Raw genomic sequence first — 20,735 nt, forward strand, 5'->3', positions numbered from 1 at the left:
CTTCCATGAGTTCAGTTTAAATTCCAGACAAACACTTCACTGGGATGTTGAGGCCCTGGTGAACCCCTTAGCATGTACCTACATCCAACACCATAACCAGGATCCAGATAATGAGTCTTGGGTACCCTGCCTTGTTTTGGTTCTCATAGAAGGGGCATGCAGTGTATGCTTGGACTGGGTCCTGTGATGCAGGTAGAATGGGCTGGTTTAAAGCTCCAACAATAAATGAGATTAGGGGAAAATATGCAGAGGAGAGTTTGATTCTTGAATCCATTTCTAAGTGTAATGTCGTGCAACGAAAGTGAGAATTACCATTGATTTAAATACATTTTGTGTTTTAATGACAGTGACGTGAAGGGTTTATTCAGGCAGGTCCTGCAAAGTCTCACACACCTGAGAGGTACAGGATTGTTCTATGTATCAGCTGGGAAAACATTTATTAGAATGTATCATGCTAAGTGAGTAACTAAAAAGTGACATATATATATATCATGATGTTCTTTTTCTTGTAGGATATATAAATAATGTCAATGTGTTTATTCTAAAGTGAACTACTTTTAGACTTTCTTATATCCTTTTCTCTGGCTTTTTAGCTAGAATTTGGAATTATGTCATGCTGTACTGCTAATAGTAAACAAACTGAAGTTGTGTTAAAGTATCATTGTTTACTTCCCCCAATGCTTGTAGGGATCAGCTGTAGGAGAGATTTACATTGATGATGGACATTCATTTCAATACCTTCATAAAAATGAGTTCCTTCACAGAAGATTCATGTACCACAACTTTGTGCTTTCCTCCAGGTATGACTGCATGAGGATCTTCTATTTGTAATATACACATTGTTTGTGGTTAATCACTAAAAAGGAAACTTTTCTCCGGTTCAGATTTTTTGGGTGCAGATGTCACAAATGTCTCTGCATGTTTCCACTAGATCATTATGTTTCTGATTGAGCAATTTAATCCTCAGTCTCCCTTTTATCAACATTCCTAGAGCATGGTTCACTAGTCAGGGAGTCTAGCTTTGTGGATCTCTCTTGAATGCCTTAGTTCCATGTAGGTTGCCTGACCACAGCGTCACATCTGAGACCTAATCAGTGCTTAATTTGAGCCGGAGCTTTCCGGTGCTGAGCACCGGCACTTTATTGGTTTCCGGTGCTCGGCACCGGCACCTAATTGTCAACACTACACTTAGGGCAGTCTGCCACAAGGTGGTGCTGCTCATGTAATTTAGAGAGGAGCAGTATTACAGCTGTTTAGGGGAACAATATACATTAAAAAAATTACTAATACCTGCCTTCCCAGGCATTCCTGTAGCTTTGGGGACCTGGAATAATCTTTACTGTCGCATTTACATGCAAGAGAGCAAGTTAGTAGTTGTTTTGGCAGCGATGACAGGGGCGATGTGTGGTGCAAGCTGCAGTGGCCTCCTGGTCAGAGCCCTGGCACTTAATATTTTACAAATTAAGCACTGGACCTAATGTTGATAACAACTGTGCCTTGAATGGTAGAAATAAGAGTTGGACACAAAAAGTAGATGTGGCAGGCGATCAGAAGACTTGTGACACATGATCCAATTGAAAAAGTATTGGTAAGAAATAAGTTGGTGTTCATCTGCTCTTAAAAGTGGGTATTAGGAGAATGACCAGCTGGTGTTCACATGCCAACCCTTCTTACAAACTCATCGCCAGTAAAAGAAGCAGAAGCATATATACATCCTGGGATACAAAGAACACTCTATTCTTGTCAGAAGCAAGACAGGACAGGGTTAACTCTAAGTAAGACCCAGCAAATCCATTTCCCTTGTCTCTTCCACTCTGTTCTTCACTCTTTAACTTTCTTTTTGCATCTCTTGTCTGACTATACTCCTCTACTACTGACTTCTTACCTTTCAACTCTCTACTCCTCTTGCCTTTACTCATTTGTATACACGTTCTGTACCCCCTGTATATATTGTCCTCGTTTCTATTTCCTCCTTCTTTAGCTATGGCTCCATCTTTCCCTTTCTCTGTGTTTACTTCATTTCCCTTCTTTCACTCTCCTGCCCTCTCTTCCTAGCCTCCAACCCTTCTCTCCTCCATCTCCCTCCTTTCTCTACTAATAACTTTAATTCTTCCTTCTCTCTTTTTCTCCCTCTACCCTCCACCTTTTTCTCTCCCTCTCCTCAACTTCTCCTGTTTGACACATGCTCCAAACTATTGTCTACCTGTACTTTTATTATTCTTTGATTTAGTTGTGCAACTGTGTACATGGTCAACAACAAGCATAACGTCAATGATAGGAGTAATAGCTGGTAACTTCTAGCAGAAGTGTTTTAACTCTATGAGTACAGAGTAACTGTGGTGGAGTAACATAAAAGGGACATGTTATGAAAAGCCATGGTAGACAGGAATCACCATCAGCCATTAACTGATTTAAAGCAGCACATTGTTCCAGGAAATACCGTAGCTATTAGACAGACCTTTGGTAACAATATTAATGTTCCATTCCTATGACAATAAGGTTTTAGTCCATTTTTACAGTGAGCTTCACCCACTATTTTGGTGTGTGTAGACACATTCTAATGTCTGTGTATGTTAGCAGCAGAACATTTCATAAAGGTCTACCTGGGCCTCTCTTTTAACTTGCCCTGATCACTGGAATGCAGTGAGGTTGTGTAAAGGCCATGTTATCTATTGTGGAGGCAGTGGATCCATAACCTGGTGGGTTTTCTGTGTTTTGAGGATTGATGAAGAAAACATGCATAAATGAAATCACCCTTGATGTTTTCCCAGTGCATTATGTGAATCATATATATCCCTCCTGTTTTGGTTTGGGTGCAGCAGTGTTCGACAGGAACAAATCACACTGGTCAGCTCCAAATCCAGCAAAGGTGGAAAATGCAGCATCTGCTATCAGAGGCTGATTTAACTAAGTGACCCTTCTCTTTCCAGGAGAGATGTTAAGTGTAAGGACTTATTCAGACTTGCAGCACTTGTTGATCCCTATGTAGCGCGCAAGGTGGACACAGATCTAAAATTACAGCAGCTCTTTTATCCAGAAGAAGTTCTCATTAAAGATCCACAATAAAGCACCTTTTAAGCAGAAGAGCTGCCTAGTATTAGGACAGATCTAACTCTGCCCCACACATTGATGCAGATGAGATGCAGAGACAGCCAATGTTTCAGCACCTCTGTATTCATGAGAGGGGCTCAGTTTAGTGGTACCCCAACCTAAGTATCTAGTTATCCAAACAAGGTGCTTTTTATTCAGGAATTGTACAGTGCAGGTACAATTAACAATTCAGGATATCTCTATCTAGGAGCCTACTGAAAGTGCAGGTGATGCAGCATTACAATAAAGTACTTAAAATGGAATAGTCTATGATGAAATGTAAGACCTCCCCTCCTGTGAACTGGTGATAAAATTCAAGTACACCGATCTCTGGGAAGAGCTGGTTTCTTCCCATAATAATTGTAGCAGTCCTTCAGAGAAAGAGGTGCCAGTACTTCTCTTGAAAGTGTCACCTCCTGCGAAAATTCACCTGTAGCATATCTGTATCCCTAAATAGTAGCTCTGCAGGAATGTGTTGTGACTGCATAAAGGTGGCTACATAATGGTAGACAGGAGGTAGGCAACTCATTTAATTGTATCAAACAGCATGAAGTCCAATTGTAGATACATCCAACGACACTGCACGTATCTGGTTTCTGGCAACTATTGACAAGAGATGTGTTTCGGCTGGTCAAACAGCCTTTATCAATCTAACCAAACGCCAATTTTCATCCTTCATAATATACTCATCAGTCCTTAGATATAAACAACATACTTAGGTTTTAACCTTGTTGCAGGACTTATATTTTCACTCATTTTATCCTATTATTTCAAACACTTCCATGGCCTCAAATATCACTTATATCATAATTAAAACATTAATAAATGAGGTGTATTTTAGATCATAAAATTGTTTAGCGTACATGATATTATCTTTTAACATATATTAATTCTTAGCTGCAGCGAAAAAGTTCTTATTTGATCAGTCTCTCAGTACAAGTAATGTATAACGGCTATTTCTGATCAATCCAGTGCTGCTTCTGTCCCAACATTTTGAATCATACCGTCTGATCCACCAATGAAATGTCCGTTCCCCGTCTTTACCGCCATGCACCACCTGCGTTAAGGTGCAAACCTGTGAACCGCCCCCTTCTTTGTCGTTTGCTCACAAAAACCGGCTAGCCCCCAGGTACGGAGGAAGACCGGAGATGGAGTGAGGGCAGGAGCAGTTGGTTTGTGGCTGAGAGTGGGTGGACTCTCTTGACAGGTACTCCGTCTTCTGTGAGAAACACCTGTTCTCCCCGTGGACTATGCCGATGCCAGGATCAAGGACCGTGGCAGACATTTGCCTGGCAGTAAAGATGTGGACGGACATTTTGTTGGCGGATCAGAAGTATAGCTGCCTTGCTGAGAAGTGTTTGTGGCAGTTAGTATAAGTTTTGAAGTACTGAAGTTCAGGGTCAATGCTTATCTCCACATTTATCCAGGTTTCACCCAGACTGAAGCCTGGGTGCTGAAAAAAACAAACTATTTCTGCATCAGGAAAAGTAACCATCCATGCTGTATTTACAAAAGACCATCAGAGAAGAACAGTGGTAGGGTTTGAGCAGTCTCAATCAAAGTTAAGATGTATCTCTCTTGCCACGGCTCTAGAAGATAATGAATAGGCAATCCTATATTGAAAGCTAGACGTTTTTTATTTGAACACTGCCTTCTTCTTGAAAGCTGTGGGCTTTGGACAGTAATGTCCATTTACTTATAAGGCATGGGAGAAGAAATGAAAAGTGCTGGATTGAGAGTACTTTGACCAGATATGTTCCACAGCAGATCAAGCTTTTGATGCTGAACACTACCCAATCTGAAAGGTGAGAGAGCTGTTCAGACTGTGAACATGAAGTTGTGTCAAGAAGCAGTTGCAGGTACTGAAAGATATAGCAGTCCTTCTGAGAAGAAGCATTAAAATATAGAAGTGTTATATTTTCTCATTAACCGATCTCCGTTCATGATGATAAGTAGTCTCTTTCTGACAACCCATTATACATATTTTTGCAGCCCTACTGGCATTGAGGCTATTTTTGCATTAAGGGAGTTGTCAGTACGGGTTCTGCGCCTTCAGAAGTATTAGAAGGGGTCCTTGTGACAAATTATATTAGTGTGTCTGCTGAGAAGTGCTGGTGTTACTTATTATCTTATTGCACTCCTCCCAAGAAGACTGTGAAATTGTCCCATTAAAATTAGAACAGCCCAACTGATAAGCATGAGTAATGTCCCTTTAAATCTTATACAGTAAATTAAAAAGGCCCTCTTGAAAACAGCTCTTAGCTTATTTTACTGTCCATTAACAGTTCATATATTAAAGAAGAAATTTAAAAAGGTATACATTCAGTTAGTCTGAAGTCTGTTTTTTTCGCTGCTGCAGCATCAACTGCTAGCCAATGACTGAATGCTTGAATATGTTCTTTTGCTGGTACTGAAAGGTTGGTTGTGGTGGCCTGATGGTGCACCATGCATGTCCCAACACAAATATTATTCCCATCTCCTCAGCTTTCATTTCACCCACTTCCTTCTGACTCTGTCACCTAGCCCTACATTGGTTCTCTCTCTATCTTTTAGCGACAAATGGTCTTCCTCTCTTCCCTAGAGAAACAGTGGCTTCCTTTCTTTCTCGTCCCTAAAAATTCCTGTTCTATCTCTCTTTGTCTATCTTCCATATCCATTGAGATCCTTCAGCAAGTCTTATCAAATCCACGTGCTTTCTTTTCAGCTCTGCAGATGAAAAGGGAATGTACAGCACCGACTGTCTGCTAGAGAAGGTGCAGATCCTGGGGATCATTAGATGTCCATCATCTGTGGCAGTCATTGAATCAGGTGAGCAAAGGTTCTAATCACTGTCCTACATAGGAGCAAAGCACTGCTGGTCTAAGCTTGGGTAAGGAACAGAAGACTAATTTGGTTTGATGTAGGAAGCCAGCAGTAGCGGTCCGTGGGGCGGTGAGGCGGGGAAGGGGAAATGTAAACACCGGAATATGGATGAACGGAGGTAAGTACACATTTAAATAAATAAAACAAATTCCTTTGCGCGCGCTGCATCGCATAATGCAAAGCAGCGCGCGCAACGAAAGTTGTTTTATTTATTTAAATGTGTACTTACCTCCGTTCATCCATATTCCGGTGTTTACATTTCCCCACCCTGCCCCTCCCCCGCCCCGCCCCGCCTCACTGCCCCACGGAACTCCCTCCACGGACCGCTACCGGTAGCCAGTAGTCATGGGAGCATACTCTAAGTGAACCATACATCTGTGGCTCTTAGATAAGGCATTCTGAGTAAGGGCAGATCATCAGCTTGTGCAAGATAATCAATTTCATGTTCAGAATCGTATTTGGAAAAACTCTAGGCTTGAATTATGAAGAGGAGTTGTTTGTTCTGCATGGCAGTGGGAGTTGCTCATGGCTGGAAACAAGAGAATGCCTATAACTGAAAAACTGTGCAGTAACTGGCGGACATTCAGTCATCAGAAAATCCCTGTAAATGGTTGCCTCAGTGCTTAATTTGAGTCGGTGGTTGCCCGCGGGGCCCACCGACACACGTTTTTGGGTCCTGGCACTTATTGATGGAAGATGGAAAAACACACAAAGGGAAAAGACAGAGGAAGAGAAAGACAGATATCTGGCACAAAGGGAGAAAGCAGGAATCTGCAGGAGAGAGATAAATGGGCATAGAGAGTCTGGTAGTGGATTAAAGAGGCATGAGGGGATTCACGATCATGCAGCCTTTGTAAATAGGACATCAGCATTTAATAGCACCGGCTTCTTTGCCGACCTTTGTGCACTGGCATGCATTATTTTTGCAAATTAAGCACTGGCCAGACTTCCACTAGTGTTAGTAGGCAGGTGGGCAGCAAGACTGGGTCAAATGTGTAAGGGTGCATCGCTATACAAGTTAGATCAAGACCCCTTCCAACTCCAACACCGGCTCCTTCTACCAATTTGGCATTGCACCCCTACATTGGAATATTGGAATGTAGAGATCTGTCAAATAGTAGACCAGGATTTATGATGGTTATGGCTTGGCAGTGTGCGATTGGCACTGGAGAGTTTGACTGAGACCCTTGTAAGTGTGAGGTCTTGTGGTTCCGTGAAATACCTAAGAAGTGGGTCACAGAATCCCTCTCCAAAGAAGGAGACATTAAATTGGCTGCTCTACTGAGCAGCAACTCTGCCACTGGCCACCCTTGTGAAGTGCTGACAGCATATAGGCTTATGGGTAGGGGAATGGGTTGCTGAGACTGTTATTATATCCTCCTGGGTGGAGAGAGATTGCTTTGTGTAACCCCTCCGTGCTTGTGGGAAATCACTTTGCAGGTTGTGGATCTTACTTGTTTCAATCAGTAGTCTACCATTGGGAGTACTCTACAACTGTGGTTCTTAACCTGTGTTGCAGGGGCCCAAGGGGGTCCGTGCTTCCTTACACAATTAAATCATTCTGTAAATGTGAAGGAATTTGAAATTTGAGCTAAAAGTTAGTATCCTCAGATTGATTTGTGGGAGAAGTGCAAATGCATCAAAGAGAATATAGTATGATGCTGAGTGCCCTCAATAGAATAGAAATCTCCAACTGTGCCATTAAAATAAAATAAAAAAGAATAATATTTGTTTGTGAAAATGTTTTCATTTGTGTATTTGTTTGATGAATTTGTTTTTGTGTTTTTAGTGTATTGTTTTGCTGTTCAAATCATAGAAAATGGTTAGGCTGGGCTTTCCGGCTTCCAAATGACACATTGGGTCCTCGGTTTCCAATAATGTTTCATCGGGGGGTTCCAGGGTTCTAGTAATGATCATGGGTGGGGTCCACTGAAGTCAAAAAGTTAAGAACCACTGCTCTACAATACACCCCAATTATGGCCCTGTGTTTCTTTGGCAAAACACTCATGGTCATTGTGAGAAATTGGGTTGTTGGTTGAGTGGGGTGTTAACGTGAACAACAAATGTCACTAAATTAGCCAGTCCTCAACCCTCTGGTAGCTTGGCAAAAAGCAGTCAAGCTTAACTTAGAGACATTTTGTAAAGTTTTTATGCAGCACACTAACAGTAATAAAGTGAAAACAAAGCACAAGAAAAATCTCACATCAATTTAGAAAAATAGAGGAAACGGTAATTAATTGTTTAACACCAAATGAAAATTATCCAATCAGTAGAACCAAAGTTACGAATTTTTAAAGTTTAAGGAAAAAAATTAGCACATAAAAGATCAATGCGCCAACCACAGACATCTAGTTGGGTCAAGACCAAGTCAAAGTCGAAAGATATGGCCAACCACGATGCAGCGCAAGTCGGATACAAAAAGTGGATTGGGCCCGGTCGGCGCTTACCTTCGGACTGAAGAAAAAGTCTCTCAGAAGGTAGAAGTTCAGCAGGCCAACACTGCAGGCAGTGTTCAGGGAGAAGGAGGCATCATCATCGTTAAGCCGCTGGATGACGTCGTAATGAAGATTTTTACTATTGGACTTAGTCTCATTTTTGGAAGTTGAAAATCCCCAGTGGGCCGAAGCTGTAGCCAACAAGAGTTCCACACAGCTGGTTACCGTTTGGCAAAGGACCGCAGAATAGAATTTGCTGGTGTGGAGAAAAACCTAGCGGGAGCTGACACGAAATCAGGCTTTCCGGTGATGCACCTTGGGCAGATAGACGAGGAGGTTAGTCCCGGTCTCATCTTAGTTCTCAAAACAGATTTTAGCCAAAAAAAGTCAGGTCACCTTTAACACAACCATCAAGAGACCAGGAATGGAGGGCACCACTTTGATGGTTAGGACTCACTCAGGATGGGTCTAGGTACGTGTTCAAGGTGGTTGGAGCCTTTTCTGTCTCTGAGGCTGCGATCAGGAGCATAGCCAACTAGCCCTTGCACTCCATCTGTTAATCCTGGGGTCAAGAGGTGGAACAGGACTCAAACAGCAAACAGGCCTCTGAGGGTTCAAGGCAGGCTTCAGGCAGCAAAGCAGTCCTTCCAAGTGCAGCAAAGCAGTCTTCTGAAGTACACTGCCGGCTACAGCTGCAGGCAGTCTTCTGAGAGTCCTTACGCAGGTTCAGAAAGTAATATAAAGAATGGGTCTGAGGGTCCTCTTTTTCTACCTGGTGGCTTCTTTGAAGTATAAGAAGTTTTTATAGAATTCCCTTTGAAGTGCTCAAAGTCTCCTGCCTTCCTTGGCTCCACGCTGGCTGCATGAACAATGCATTGGTGACAAGTCCTTTGTGTGACGGCATGGCATAGCCTATTCAGTTGCAAGGGGGGCTCCGCCACCATCCTGCCAGGGATGGTCCATCCAGGCAAACCTAGTCCCTCTATTGTGTGGCTGTCTGGGAGGTAAAAGAAAGTCCATCTGCCAACCTCATCCAGTCCTGTGACCCAGGAACAGGCTGAAGGCACCAAATAAGGCAGGACACAGCCAACTTTCTAAAAGTGGCATTTTCAAAATTGTAATTTAAAATCCAACTTTACCATTAAGAAAGGTTTTGAATTACAATTTTTCAGACACCAAACATGAAATGTTCACTTGTTTCCAATCAAATTTAGCACTTATTAAATGTAATAAAGTCACTAAATGTTATCCTATGGGAGATGTAGGCCTCACAGTAGTGAAAAAACAATTTAGGTTTTTTCACTACCAGGACATGTAAAACTTAAAAATACATATCCAACCTTTTAATTACAATGCACCTTGCCCTTTGGGCTGCGATGGGCCTATCTTATTGGTGACTTCTACGTAATAGAAAGGGATTTTAAGGCTTGGCAAGGGATTAATTTGGCCAAGTCGAAGTGGCAGGTAAAACTGCAGTCAGGCTGCAATGCACACATTTTAAGGGGCTACTTAAGGGGGGTGGGCACAAAAAGTGCTGCAGGACCAGTTGTACCATTTAATTTACAGACCCTGGGTATATGGTATACCACATTACTAGGGACTTAGAAGTAAATTAAATGTGCACATAAGGTGTAAGCCCCTTTAGGGAGGGAGCACAAGCACTTTAGCACTGGTTAGCAAATGCATTCAGCAAAAAATAGGAGGGATGATGGCAAAACTTTGGGAGTGACCCTGCAGAGAAAGCCAAGCCCAGCAATCATTTCTAAGTTTAGAAAGTCCACTCTGGGAGTGAGTCATTCTCAGAGGTGGACAATAAACTCTGGAATGGCTTGTCTTGAGCACCTACTTACCAAAGCTTGTTTACATTAAGGAAGAAGCAAAAACCTAATCCTACCTGAGACTGTCTATAGTTAATTGTGTTTTTATTTTACGCCCTGATGTCTAATCATCTTTGATCATTTCTGTACTCTATTGAGCTGTCCTTATGTTGATATTTGCTGGTAGACCACTAAAGCTAACACAGACCTATACAAAGTACCTACTTAAATAAATAAAAAACAAAAAAGTGCGGCTCAATGGTGCAAACTTCATTCGTGTTGCATAATTCAGTGAATTCCTGACTACTTTTTCCATATTATTCCATTACCTGTCCCCCATGCAGAAATATGTACCAATGTTTAATTATCAAGCAAGTGAGTGTGAGTTTGCACTTCAGAAAAGCTGAGATTAGCAGGTTGTTTTGTGTTTTTTGAGAGTAGTTCTGATGACTGGTCTTAGGTGATTTTTGTTGAGTTTGATCTTAGATGCACTAAGTGCATCACAGAGATCTGTCTTTATTGATACACTCTGAATTCTTTTCACATAGAAATCCGCAGTGGGTATTCATAATGCCGTGGTTCTACCACTGACAGTAGCGTAACAAGGATTCCATGGACCAGGGTGCAAGCAAGGAAAACCGTCCCTCTGACTGCTGTTGGGATAGTAAATACAGTAACTATCTGATAGAGACTTCTAGCCGCAGATTCCTTACCTTATAATAACCCCAGACATCAGACTGGATCTGTAAATTCTTGAGCAGTACCCCTGCACGACGTTTTTGTAAAAGTTTTTTAGCATTCTGCTCCCATTGTGCTAGGGATGTCCCTGAAGAAACCAGTGAGTTTAAAACTATGTGGGACCTGTCAAAGGCAACTGTCTATGATGGACCACCATCTGGTTTGTCAGTGGTGCCTTAAGCCTAACCATAACTCTAGGAGCTGTCCCAACTGACGTACTATGAATACAAATGCAATGTGAGAGCGGGAAACAAGCTCCTGGCAGCCTCTCATTAGATGACTCTGCACCAGTCCAGGTCCCGGTTGCATGGAAGGTCTCAGACCAGCTCTCGTAGTCGTTCCCGTCGGACATCGTTGCGGACAATATTGTTGTCCAGTAAGTCCATCATTTTTTAAAAATCTAGCACTCTTTAACCTTGCTTTGCCACTCCAAGTCATCGGACGAGATGTGGGAACAACACCACAAGTCGAGGCCACGCTCCTGCACTCCACCTGCAGAGCCTGGGCCTGGGTCTGCTTAGCAGCTCCCTGAATTTCCTGGAGCCGGAGCAATCCCACCCAACTCAAAGAGTTTTATGAAATTATGTGCCTCATATTTGGACGGTCTGACCTTTTTGGTGTGTCTTTGGGCCCCACTGGACTTCCAGGGGTGGGTTTACCCTCGGGCCTCTAGATCCATTCCTAAATCCAAACTGACTCTGGTTGTGAATCCATGGCCTACACAGAGATTCTGTGGAAGTCAATACCAATATCTTGACAGAGGTGCTTGAGCCAGGGGTATACCACACAGAACCCATATTGCCCTTCAATGAAGCCCTCTCTGAAGTCCTGCTCCGGGCGTTGGCCAAGCCCTGCACGGGCACTCCCATGCACAGGACATTTGCATGTCACCACCGCCCGTTCCTGGGGATCCATCTTTCTTCACCCAGCACCCCACCCCTGAGAGCCTGTTGGTGCTGACCTCAACATCCAAAGTGAATCCCGACACTTTCCCTGCCACCCAACCAGACAGGGAATCCAAGAGACTGGATACCTTCAGTAAGAGGATTTTCTATTCCACCAGCCTTGCACAGCAGTCAATCAATCAATCAATCAAGAATTTATAAAGCTTGGCAAATCACCCTTGAGGTTCTCAAGGATCTGTGTTCAATCGAACAGCCAGGTCTTTAGTCCTTTCCTGAATTGCCGGTTCGATGAGGCAGTCTTGAGGTGCAGGAGAAGGTCATTCCAAACTTTGGCTGCCAGGTGTGAGAAGGAACGTCCTCAGCTGTTGCTTTGGTGGATCCGGGAGCTGTCTGCGAGGAAGAATGAGGCGCACTGTAGGTGTCTAGTCGGTTGGTGGAAGGTCATGCGTTTGTTGATGTATGCTTATCCTTTGTTGTGCAGGGCTTTGTACATGTGATTCAACATCTTGAACTGGCATGTCGTCTGGATGGATAGCCAGTGTACCTTCTTGAGGTGGGGTGTGATGTGGGTCCGTCTGGGAAGGTCGAGGATGAATCTGTCTGCTGAGTTTTGTATTGTCTGTAGTCTCTTCAGGAGGTGTGATTCCTACGTAGAGTGTGTTCCTATAGTTTAGCCTGCTGGTGATGAGGGCCTTCTGGTGTTTACTAGGAGCCACTTGAAAATCTTGCGGAGAATCGGGAGGATGTGAAAGTAGGTGGGAGAGATTGAGTTTACCTGTTTCTTCAGAAATAGCTTGCTGTCCAAGATGATGCAGAGGTTGCGAGCTTGGTTTGTTTGGCGGGGAATGGGCCAAGTTCAGCAGGCCACCATGAATCATTCCAGGGTGAGGTGCTATTCCCAAAAATGAGGACTGTCGTCTTGTCCGTGTTGAGCTTGAGACAATTGTCCTTCATCTAGTCGGCGGCTTTCCTGATACATTTGTGGAAGTTTGCTCTGGTAGTTGAGGGGACTTTGACAGCTAGAGGATGAGCTGGGTGTCGTGGTAGGAGATGATATTGACTATGTGCGATCTGACAGTGTTGGCCAAGGGGGGCCAAGGACGTGTTGAAGAGGGTAGGGCTGAGGGACGTTCCTTGGGGGACACTGCAGATGATCTTCTTAGTTCCTGAGGTGAACGGCGGGAGACGGATTCTCTGGGTTCTTTCGGTGAGCTATGAGGCGATCCATTTGAAGGCGTCTCCCTAGATTCCAATGTGGTGGATTTGTTTGATCAAGATGTGATGAGGGATGATGTCGAAAGCAGCTGACAGGTTCAGGAGGATGAGGGCTTCCGTTTTGCTGTGGTCCAGGAAGGCCCTGGTGTCATTGGTGGCTGCGATCAGGACTGTCTCACTGCTTTGGTTGGCTTGGAATCCAGATTGGGAGGGGTCCGGGAGGCTGTTGTGTTCCAGGTGTTTGGTGATTTGCTGGTTGATTGCCTTCTCGAGAACATTCACTGGAAAGGGGAGCAGGGGGATGGGCCTGTAGTTCTTCGATTCTGCTAGGTCGGCGGATGGTTTCTTCAGGAGGGGCTTCACTTCAGCGTGTTTCCAGTCCTCAGGGAAGGAGGCTGAGGTGATGGAGGTGTTCAGGACTTTCTTGAGCTCGTCGCCAATCATCTTGCTCCTGAGGTTTAAGGGTGTGGTGGGGACAGGGGTCTGTGGGTGCTCTAGAGTGCACGGATTTCATTATATAAATTGTGGCTTGAGTTGTGTGAAGGTCCCTATGGGTGAACAGGTGTTGGGTATTTTTGTTTGTCGGTGTGAGCATGCTGAGGCTATCGGTGGTGGGGGGTTCAGGTTTAAAGTTTTCGTAGATGACTTAGATCTTGTCATGGAAGAAGTCCACCAGGGTGTTACACAGTTCTTGGGAGGGGGTGCGGGTGGGAGAACTCTTTCATGATATTGAAGAGTACCATGCTGCAGTTTGTGCTGGCTTCTATGTGGTGTGCTAGGTCATTCTTCTTTGTTTCTTTCAGGATGTGATGGTATTGGTTGAGTGCTGTCTTGAAGGTGGTATGGTCTCCTGTCTCTTTGCTGGTTTGCCGTTTCCTTTCTAGTTGCTGGCAGTTGCATTCGGTGGATTTCAGCTCCGCTGTAACCAGCTGGCTCTTCTGGCAGGCCTTAGGATTCGGGCTTGGTGGGGCCGATTGTGTCAGCGCATTCTGTAATTCACTGGGAGTTCTTCGAAGCATGTTCTGGGTTAGATGTTGTGTCTGGGAGGTGGGAGTTGAGAGCATTGTTCCACTTGTATTCTGATATCTTTTTTCATTTTCTGTGCTGGAGCTGGGGGCCTTGTGCCAGTGTTGGTAGGCCCTGAGATGGTGAAGTGGATGCTGTAGTGGTCGGTCCAAGAGAGCTGCGAGACGTGGTTGTACTTGCTTCTGTTGCTGGACGTGAAATTGGGGTTGAGCGCCTCTCCTGCGATGTGGGTAGAGTTGGTGACAAGTTGCTTGAGGCCCGTGTTGTTCATACTTTCCAAGAAGTCAGCTGTAGTGTCGCTGGGGCCGTCGAGTTGTACGTTAAGATCCCCTAGCAAGATGTAGTGCTCGGGAGTCAATGACGATCGGGTGATGAGGTCAGGGATGGCTTTGCAGAAGCTGGGGCATGGTTCTGATGGTCTGTGGGTGAGGGTGTCTCTGATTGAGCTTTTTCCATATGAGTGGAGGTGGAAGTTGAGATGCTACATTATCTGGGTCGAGAAGCCTTAGGCGGTCGTACAGCAGATGGTGTCCTTGTAGATGATGGCAATTTCACCTCAGCTTTTATTGGTTCGGTCCTGGTGTGTTATCCTGTAGCCTAGATACAGATGTAGCCCAGGTTCAGTTAGTGAACATCACATGCTTCTTGGGCAGAGATAACTACACTGTACGGGACTCTGTTGCAGAAGTACTGCCTATGGTCTTGGATGAGGCCAGAGCCATCTTGAACCAGGCTATCGCCGATGGCAAGGACCCAGCAAAGTTTGCCATCCGATGCAGGCTGGATACAACAGACTTGCTGGGCAAGGACGTAGCTTTAACGGTGGTACTCTGCAGCCATGCATGGCTAAAGTCAACAGTTTTTTCAGAAGCTATCTAGCCATCGCTTATTGATATGCCCTTTTGTGCTCCCTCTTCCTTGGCCTCTGCCTTTGTATAAAAAAGGGGGGCCTTGATGGAAGGGGAACCTCTTCTACATTGGTGGGAATGACTGGGGCCAATACTTCCTTGCATGTCAGGAGGAAGGAGCAGACGCACCTTGACAAAGTAAGAAGGTGTATGTGTTTAGGGATATTGATCCCTTGATGTATGGCACCTCGAATGGGGGTAGACATTGTGACTCACTGAAAGTGAAAATACCCTTCCTCCCGTATTGCTATCTTTAGAGTTTGACTACAGGGGTTCCTGATCCCTTCCTCCACGGTGCCCGGATGACCAGATAGTGGGATGAGATTGTGAGCTGGTCTCACAATTTAATACACATGTAAATATTGTTGTTTCACGTGTACAGTGTCACTTTTTCACCAAGCATGGAAATGTTGCATGCTGATGGTCATTTCTACATACCCGGATCTACCTAACTTAAGAGGTCCCAAAACCATATCTTTGTATTCTGAGTCAGGTACTTATGGGCCTGATTCATAAAAGGTTGACAAAGAGCACCCTTTTGTTAGTAGCGGCGTACTAGTGTATATTTGCCATACCTGAATCCCGTGTTTCCATCCTGAAGAATGCCATGGACTCGCATTAGCCATCAGGTAGACACATGTTGATGGTACAGTGGTGATGGGATACTAATTACCCTTATCTCCACGTTTGGTTTTTAATACTAAGTGATATTTCTAGTAAATATGAAGGTCTGTTTAGGATATTACATTGGTTTTTAGTCTATTTAGATCACGGGCCCGTTCTTAGGTAGAGGTGCCTCTCTGACTTCAGGTGTAAGCCCACTGTCCATCAAGCATGAAGAGCATGGGTTATCCTATAATGAAGTATGACACCTGGTGGTGTGTGAGGACATCCTGTTACATTTTTGTGTAATGTCCAATAGCAGATTGGTTTGAGTGCAATCAAGAGTGATATGTAATAAGCAAAATACAGTCTTGGGTGACTTTATTGTGTTTAAATCCTGGACCCTGTGCCAGGAGGCTCTACGCCTCTGGACATGGCTGCAATGTCCAGACATATTCCTGGTCTGCATCACCTTGCAGAATCTCTAAACACCAGGACATACAAACTCAGTTGTTGATGCCTCGTGGACCACACATGACATCTGCCTCCGGAGTTGGCTCAAGGTCTCTTTCAGGACTGGCGTGGCGGTGGGGGGTAATTTGCCTAGATCTATTCGCTACCGCAGAGAACATGCAATGTTAGCACTTCTGCCTACTGGAGTTTCCAAATTGGCTCTTGCTCGGAGACCCATTTCAATTAGACTAGAATATGGGACTCCTCTACACATTCCTACTAATACCTCACCTCCCCTGAGTTCTGAAAAAGATAAGAACCAACCTGGCCCTAGTCATCCTGTTGGGTGAGGAGAGTATAGTATCCTGGGCATGTTCACCTGTTCTCCGATCAGGCAGCCCCTTGGGAAGGACCTCCCGTCGCAGTAATAGGGGAGGGTTCTGCACCCAAACCAGCACACTCTCCAGGTTGGAGTTGAGCGGTGATAGTTGAGGGTCTACAACTTTCCTCCTGAAGTTGGTGAGATCATCTTGGCAGCCTGGCCTTCATCAACAAAAACTTTATACGCCTGTCAGGGGGACAGGTTTGTAGCTTGGCGTGTTGAGAAACATGTGGACCCACTATGTGCAACCTTGTCCGAAGTGCTGTTGTTTGTTTTGTCCTAAGCCCAGCAAGGCCTAGCACAGTTAAGGGGTATCTTTCAGCCAAATTGGTCTTTTTGCGGTTGCCGGACCAACCCCCCCCTTTGAAAGTCACATGTTGTGACATGTTTTCTGTAAGGTCTTCAGCACGTTACCTCCTAAACCTTTCGTTATGCCCCAATGGGATCTTCAGTTTGTTTTAACCTATTTGATACGTTTCCCATTTGAACCCATGCATAGCTGCCCTCTGTGACTTCTGATGATCAAGACAATCTTCTTGGTGGCCATCATATTGGCCAGGTGGTTCAGCGTGATACAGGCTCTTTCTGTTCACCCTCCTCCATACACCATGTTCTTCTCCAGCAAACTGGTTCTCCGAACCCATGCCTCTAATCTACCGCAGGCGGTGACACCTTTCCACGTCGGCTAGAACACAACGCTACCAACTTTCTTTTGTTCCTACTCACCCCTCCAAGGAGGAAGAAAGACTCCATCATCTGAAACCTGAAAGGGCACTGTCATTCTATATCGATTGCTTCAAAGAACAGCAGGTGAACGATCAGCTCTTTCTTGAGTTCACTGGAACGAAGAAGGGGAAATCTGTACAGAAACGGACCATCTCCAGGTGGATTGTACCATACATAAAGACCTGCTAAACATTAGCCAAGAAGTAGCGCCCTAAGGGCTTGTGGGCTCATTCCATCATAGCCAAATCTGAGTCTACTGCATTACCTTGTGGAGTACCTGTCCTGGACATCTGTCAGGCTGCTATGTGGCATCCTTGCACATGTTTACCAAACATTCTGTCATGTTAGGCACTTTGCACGTTCGGTCCTCCAGGATTTTTTGGTTTGAGCCAGTTCGCAGGCCCACTGGTATCTATTCTAAGGTAAGAAATCTGCAACTACAAGTCTCTATCAGATGAACAGGTTACTTTCATTGGGTGACGCCTGTTGTTGGACTTGGAGCTTTTTGCAGGGTCATCCCTGAACTTTTTGCCTTCCTCCTGTATTTTGTGTGACCTGCTTTTGTTGGTTTTACGACTCTGGGCACTTTACCACTGCTGATCAGTGCTAAAGTGCATATGCTGTCCTTATGGTAAATGTATGTATGGATTAGTGACTCCATGATTGGCTGATTTGCTTTACTTGTCAGACCCTAGTACAGTGCACTGAGTGTGCCCAGGGCTTGTAAACCAAATGCTGCTGGTGCGCTTGCAGCACTGGTTGTGCCACCCACAAGAGAAGACTGTAAAAGTGTCTCTCAGGTCTGCCATTGCAGAGCCACTGTGCAGTCTGGTACTGCCATGGCGACTGGGTAAGTGCACCCACTTGCCAGTCCCTAAACCTTCCCTTTTCTGCATATTAGTCACCCCTATGGTAGGTCCAAGGGCAGGGTGTATTGTAGGTAAAAGGTAGGACAAGCCCTGCTGCGTATGGCATGTCCTAATAGTGAATTACAGCCATTTTCGTTTTTCACTATTGCAAGGCTACCTGTTCCCCATAGGCCAGAAAGTTTGATTTATTACATCTTATAATCCTAACTGACTCAGGGAACTAGGTAGAAATTCGAGTTTAGTGTGCCTGAACTCAGAATGATAAAATGCATCTTTTAGTGAAGTTGATTTTAACATTCTGTGCTTGAAAATGCCACTTTTAGAAAGTGGGTATTTTCTTGTCTAACTATCCAAGCCTGCCTCTGCTAGGTTGTGTATTCCTTTTCTGAAGTTTGAGTGACAGGGGCTGGGGGATTCCAGGAGACAGGGTGAGTCAGCACAGGGCTGAATAGAGAGATCTGCATGTAGATGGGTGGGACAAATTGCACCTGGGACCTGAATAGAGCTGTGCCTTCCCTCCACATTGCTGGCTCCACCTCCTGTGGTGCATCTGATGTCCCTGCCCTGCACTGTGAAAGGAAAGAAGGAGTCATGTAAACAGAGTGCTCCAGGACTGACCAGAACTGCCATCAGAGAACAAAGAGAAACTGTGTATAAAAAGGGGGGCCCAGACCCCAGAACTTTAGATCACTTTTGGGAAACAAGAAGAAACCTTTGCTGAGGAGATGATCCAGAGAGACTGAGGAGAGACTATCCCTAAGCATGAGGGATTGGCCTGCAGTGGTTGCCTGACTGCCAAAGAGAGGAGAAAGGACTTTGTGCTACTTTCATTCAACTTGTGAAGTATCTCCCAGGGCTTGAGATAGAGCTTGCCTCTTGCTGAAGTCTCAGGGACAACAGACTTCACCCACCAGCTCCCCAAGAGTTCTTTGGAAGTGCCTGCAGTTGTGTTGGGCTTTCTGAGGGACTGCGTGTTGCAAGGAGTTGGCAGCGCGACCCACAATGAAGAAGTGTGTCGTCGAACTGCCGCTGTCGCTTCACAACGCGAAAGCGCCTCGCATCGAGAAGAGGATCGACGTCGCACCAGACGACGCCGCATCATCGGAGAAGCGTGTCGCTGCCGCAGCCGCTGTCATCGCATCGTTGGGAAAGCGTGTCGCCGCTGCAGTTGTCGCATCGTTGCCGAAGCGCCTCGCATCGCCGGAGAAGAGGATTGACGGCGCATCAGATGCCGCCGCATCACCGGGAAGCGTGTCGCAGGGCCTGTCGCGGCTCAGAAGAATTGTTGAGTCACCGCCCGGCCTTCGGGCGGGCACGCATCGTGTCGCATCAAGGAAAAGACGCCATTTTGTTTCATTTCACCGGATCTTCTTCGCATCACGGCGTTGCGGGCCGCATCGCCACGGAAGCGCAGTAAGAAACCAACGCATCACCTCCCCACGCCAAGAAGAACCGACACATCCCCTCCGCATCAGTAGGGACCCGACGCATCACCGTTCTTGCATGTAAGAAACCGACGCATCACCTTCCCTGCAACCCTTTCGGTGTATAGCGTTACGCATCCAAAGGTACATTGAACTCAAAGTGTCGCATTTTGCCATCTTAAGAGAACTAAGTTAATTCTACCATTTTTAAAGTACAGTATTGTGGATTTTTGTCGTTTGTGGTCTTTTGTTAAGTCTATATAAAAATACTTTTTTTATACTACAACTTGTGTGATGTCCATCTGTAGTGTTGTCACTGGGTTACCGTATGTGTTCACAAATGCTTTACACACGGTAAACAACGTTTACCCCGAAACATTTTCCCCGCTTGGAATCACAACGCGGTCGTTGTGATTCCGCATACCATTACTCCGCAAGTCGGAAGAACGACTTGCGGAGGGGGGGGGGGGAGGTGTTAGATTAAAAAATCCAACACCTTCCCTAGTGTCCGCACACACTGGAGTTGGAATAGTAAATTATACTATTCCAACATCCATTGTTCCGACTTGCGGAGTAATGGTATGCGGAATCACAACGCGGTCGTTGTAACGACCGCGTTGTGATTCCAAGCGGGGAAAAAGGCGGCGAAATAACGTCGTACATTCTTTACACACTGCCTCTGATATCAGCCTCTCTGCTCGTGCCAAGCTACCAAGGGGGTGAGCAGGGGTTATTTTAGGAGTGTACCCCCTTACCCTGACTAGAAGCAAGGGTCCCTATTTGGTCAAAGGTACCTACCTCTGCCAAATAGAGACCCCCAGTTCTAACACCTGTCTAGTAGAGACTGTCTAGCCACAGATTCCCTACTGACCCTCCCATTTTCCCCATTTTGAGTACTGGACTTTTTTCTCCTAAAAGGTCCTTGTAGACCCTTGGAATAGGCACCCTGGTTGATCAGCCTTCTGACATGGCTCTGTGTTTCTGGCACTGAAATAGTCACAAAGGAAATTGATGTCCGCAAGCTGTATTGGCACCTACACTGGCACCACGTATGCGATATCCAGCGCCGGAGATGCCTACGACACAGACACTGAGCCATTTGATGCTACCTACCCTGTTCAAATTTTTCTGGATCCAGTCTAACACCTAGGGGATATTCAAAGGTACATAATTTGCAGTTATATATAGTCTCTACCAAATAAGGCATTACCGAAGGTAAGTAACTTGTTCATCAGAGTTCAACGTGTTGCAGGGATTCTGCTTTGGAACAGAACTATGCTTG

The 20,735-nt window shown here is 45.2% G+C and overlaps 1 protein-coding gene across 3 annotated transcripts in view; it reads left to right on the forward strand.

The window, feature by feature from the left end:
- GANC (glucosidase alpha, neutral C) overlaps window positions 1–20,735 on the forward strand; it is a 386,043-nt gene that overhangs the window by 351,753 nt on the left and 13,555 nt on the right. For all 3 annotated transcript variants that reach the window (XM_085627093.1, XM_085627092.1, XM_085627091.1), the window contains exons 23-24: window positions 688–800; window positions 5,795–5,898. In XM_085627093.1, the coding sequence (XP_085483219.1) occupies window positions 688–800; window positions 5,795–5,898 (217 nt within the window). The remainder of the gene's footprint in view (window positions 1–687; window positions 801–5,794; window positions 5,899–20,735) is intronic.

The sequence above is a fragment of the Triturus cristatus genome, chromosome 9 (genome assembly GCF_964204655.1).
Source record: "Triturus cristatus chromosome 9, aTriCri1.1, whole genome shotgun sequence".
Lineage (NCBI taxonomy): Eukaryota > Metazoa > Chordata > Amphibia > Caudata > Salamandridae > Triturus > Triturus cristatus.